Source organism: Orycteropus afer, unplaced genomic scaffold (assembly GCF_000298275.1).
Source record: "Orycteropus afer afer isolate SDZICR_OR568_19922 unplaced genomic scaffold, OryAfe1.0 scaffold00031, whole genome shotgun sequence".
Classification (NCBI taxonomy): domain Eukaryota; kingdom Metazoa; phylum Chordata; class Mammalia; order Tubulidentata; family Orycteropodidae; genus Orycteropus; species Orycteropus afer.
This window is the reverse complement of record NW_006921618.1, coordinates 10,176,857-10,181,020: the sequence shown is the minus strand read 5'-3', so window position 1 is coordinate 10,181,020 and position 4,164 is coordinate 10,176,857. Positions and strand designations below refer to the sequence as shown.

The 4,164-nt window shown below is 48.4% G+C and overlaps 1 protein-coding gene across 1 annotated transcript; it reads left to right on the top strand.

The window, feature by feature from the left end:
- The first annotated feature begins 2,415 nt into the window (after positions 1-2,415).
- LOC103192815 (splicing factor 3A subunit 1-like) lies at positions 2,416-3,789 on the top strand. The gene has a single exon (XM_042780273.1). The coding sequence runs from the start codon at positions 2,416-2,418 to the stop codon at positions 3,787-3,789; it is 1,374 nt and encodes a 457-aa protein (XP_042636207.1).
- The last annotated feature ends 375 nt before the right edge of the window (positions 3,790-4,164 follow it).

Genomic DNA, 4,164 nt, shown 5'->3' with positions numbered 1-4,164 from the left:
TCAAAATCCCTACAACTGGACCAATAAGCAACATCATGATAAATGGAGAAAATTTTGAAGTGGTCAAGGGTTTCATTTTGTTTGCATCTACAACCAACACCCATGGAAGCAGCAGTCGGAAAATCAAAGGACATGTTGCATTGGTCATATCTGCTGCAAAATACCACTCTAAAGTGTTAAAAAGCAAAGATATCACTTTGAGGACTAAGATGTGCTTCACCCAAGCCATAATATTTTCATTTGTCTTATATGCAGGTGAAAACTGGGCAATGAATAAGGAAGACTGAAGAAGGATTGATGCCTTTGAACTGTGGTGTTGGTGAAGAATATTCACTATACCCTGGACTGTCAGAAGAAAAAACAAATCTGTCTTGGAAGAAGGACTGACAGAATGTTCCTTAGAGGTGAGGATGATGAGACTTCATCTAAACGTACTTTGGACATGTTATCAGGAGGGACCAGTCCCTGGAGAAGGGCATTAGGCTTGCTTGGTAAAAGTAAAGGATCAAAAACTCAACTCACTGCCATTGAGTCGGAGCTGACTCATAGCGACCCCTCCTTGGGTTTCCAAGGTGGTATCACTACAGAAGTAAATCAGAGGGAAAAAGAAGACCTTCAACAAGACTGAGTGGACTCAAACATAGCAAGGATTCCAAGGCTGACAAAGGACCAAGCCATGCTTCGTTCTATGGTACATAGAGTCATTATGAGTCAGAACTGACTCAATGGCACCTAGCAACAACAACACAGTCAATATGTTACCCTGATTTGCAAATCATATATAAGATAAACTTCAATCTATTATTCTATTATATGATTTTTATTTCAACATTCTGAAAACTTAGTTTTGGAGATTGTGCAAGTGGCATGCTAATGCTTATGGTATTTCAGACCACATGAGTGGCAGGGTCATTGAGGCAATCATCCAGGTTTGCTAAACCCTTGTAACAAGTCTATTCAGAACTGACTAGCTTACAGGCTGGATCATTTCTTACCAGTATGTCTATTTGAAAGCAAAATCTGGTTTGGTTCTTTTTCTTCCTCAAGCTCATCTACAAATTCAGGGTGTCAAGTTTGAAGCAGATCTGTCAGCTTATACTTATTTGAGTCAGGAGAAGCAAATTCTTGGAACTTGATGAGAGTAAAGTGACATTTCCTCATGATTTTATGTGTTTTAGGGCCCTGATCTTGTTGCAAACTGGTATCAAAACACACAGTCCTCCACACATCATGAATTTGTTTCCTAGGAAGCAGCTATTGCATGTTGCAACTTGCTCACACATTCCTGAGTAATTGCAAATCTGTTCTCAGCCATTATAGCCATTTTGGTCCAATTACTAAATTGAGCCATGGCTGGTCCATCAGTTTTTTTGCACTGTGGTGGCTTGTATGTTGTGGTCGTGCTGGAAGCTATGCCACAAGCATTTCAAAAATCAGCAAGGTGACCCATGGGAGACAGATTTCAGTGGAGCTTCCAGACTAAGACAGATGGGGGAAGAGGATCTGGCGATATACTTGTGAAAAAATTGGCCAGTGTAACCCTTAGAATAGCAGTGGGACAGTGTCTGATATGGTGCCAGAAGATGGGCCTCTCACTTTGGAAGGCACTCAAAACACAACTGGGGATGAGTTGCCTCCTCAAAGTAGGGTCGCCCTTAATGACGTGGATGGAGCAAAGTGTTGAGGACTTTCGTTTGCTGATGTGGCATGACTCAAAATGAGAAAAAAAAAAAAAAACAGCTGCAAACATCCATTCGTAATTGGAACATGCAATGTATGAAGTATGAATCTAGGAAAATTGGAAATTGTCAAAGATGAAATTAAATGTTTGAAGATCAATATCCTAGGCATTAGTAAACTGAAATGGGGTGACTTTGAAGAGGGGCTTGGAGGAAGTGGGCCTGAAGCGAAAAAGAGGGTTAAGGCAGTAGGGACGTTGCGCTTTAAGGAGGTGGCCAAAGGGGCCTTGGGAGGTTAAGTCTGAGGGAGCGGGGAACTGGCCTTTGGCATAAAGGAAGAGGCCAGGGCCTCGGGTGAGTGAGAGGAGCAGCTGGTGGGGAGCTGTAGGATATCTCACCTGTCTCTAACTTCGCAGCCTCAGCCCCTGGATCTGGTCGGTCGGCTCATGGAACTGGCCCTAGCGTGCCTGTTGCTCCCAGGATCCCCAGCAACCCCAAGCCAGGCACCCAACCGCTGCCATGGAAACGGCGTTGGGTGCGTCCAGTTGACGCGAAGTGGGGACGGGAAGCCACGCCCAGCAGAGGGGGAGGTCCCGGAAGTGCGTCAGCCTCGCCTCCTTGAAAATGAGTCGCTTGGCCGTCGTCGCTGCCATTTTTTGAATTCGTACCGTCTGTGCAGGAAGCAGTCTTGACGCGGCACTGTTCACCCACCTGAGGCGGACTGGCAGCCCTGAGCATGGCAGTCATGCCAGCTGGACCCATGCAGGCGGTGCCGGGTTCAGATGATGAAGAAGAAGGGCAGAAAGTGCCCCCACCCCCAGAGACACCCATGCCTCCGCCTCTGCCCCCAACTCCAGACCAAGTTATTGTCCGCAAGGACTATGACCCCAAAGCTTCCAAGCCATTGCCTCCAGCCCCCGCCCCTGATGAGTATCTCATATCCCCCATTACTGGGGAGAAAATCCCTGCCAGCAAAATGCAGGAGCACATACGCATTGGGCTGCTCAACCCCCGCTGGCTGGAGCAGAGGGACCGCTCCATCCGCGAGAAGCAGAGCGATGATGAGGTGTATGCACCAGGCCTGGATATCGATTGCAGCTTGAAACAGTTGGCTGAGCGCCGTACTGATATCTTCGGTGTGGAGGAAACTGCCATCGGTAAGAAGATTGGCGAGGAGGAGATCCAGAAGCCAGAGGAAAAGCTGTGGCTTTACTTTCCCTTACAGGTGACTTGGGATGGCCACTCAGGCAGCATGGCCCGATCCCAGCAGGCTGCCCAGGCCAATATCACCCTCCAAGAGCAGATTGAAGCTATCCACAAGGCCAAAGGACTGGTGCCAGAAGATGACACCAAAGAGAAGATTGGGCCCAGCAAACCCAATGAAATCCCCCAGCAGCCACCACCTCCATCCTCAGCCACCAACATCCCCGGCTCAGCCCCACCCATCACCTCAGTGCCCCGGCTACCTGCGATGCCGCCTCCAGTCCGCACCACAGTGGTGTCTGCCGTGCCCATCATGCCCCGTCCCCCGATGGCATCCATGGTCCGCTTGCCCCCAGGCTCTGTGATTGCCCCCATGCTGCCCATTATCCACGTGCCCAGGATCAACGTGATGCCCATCCCTCCCTCAGCCCCACCTATTATGGCGCCCCGCCCACCCCCCATGATTGTGCCAACAGCCTTTGTGCCTGCTCCCCCTGTGGCACCGGTCCCAGCTCCGGCCCCAATGCCCCCTGTCCACCCTCCGCCTCCAATGGAAGATGAGCCTACCTCTAAGAAACTGAAGACGGAAGACAGCCTCATGCCTGAGGAGGCGTTCCTGCACAGAAACAAAGGTCCAGTGTCCACCAAAGTCCAGGTACCCAACGTGCAAGATAAGACAGAATGGAAACTGAATGGGCAGGTGCTGGTTTTCACCCTCCCGCTCACAGACCAGGTCTCCGTTATCAAGGTGAAGATTCACGAAGCCACAGGCATGCCTGCAGGGAAACAGAAGCTGCAATATGAGGGCATCTTCATCAAGAATTCAAACTCCCTGGCATACCATAACATGGCTAATGGTGCCATCATCCACCTGGCCCTCAAGGAGAGAGGCGGGAGGAAGAAGTAGAAGAGAGAAACTTGCTGTCGGGTCCCAGCCACTGCCACTTATGTCTCCTGTCCCCGACCCGCTACCCCAAACCCTTTAAATTGTACTCTTTAAAAGTGAATTTTATATCAATATATTTAAATTGAGGTGACTCATATCTCAGTAAAGCTGTTGAAGAAAGATTGCAAGAGAAAGAAAGAAGGCAGAAATTGTGTTAAGTGCGTGGCTCAATAAATACTAGTCATTCTTAAAAAAAAAAAAACCTGAAATGGACTGGTATTGGCTATTTTTAATCAGACAATCATATGGTCTGCTATGCCAGGAATAATGAAGAGGAATGCTGTTGTATTCATTGTCAAAAAGAACATTTCCAGATCTATCCCAAAGTACAATGCT

What these genes read in the sequence shown, in the direction of transcription:
- LOC103192815 (XM_042780273.1), top strand. Translation starts at nt 2,416, where the DNA reads ATGGCAGTCATGCCAGCTGGACCCATGCAGGCGGTGCCGGGTTCAGAT.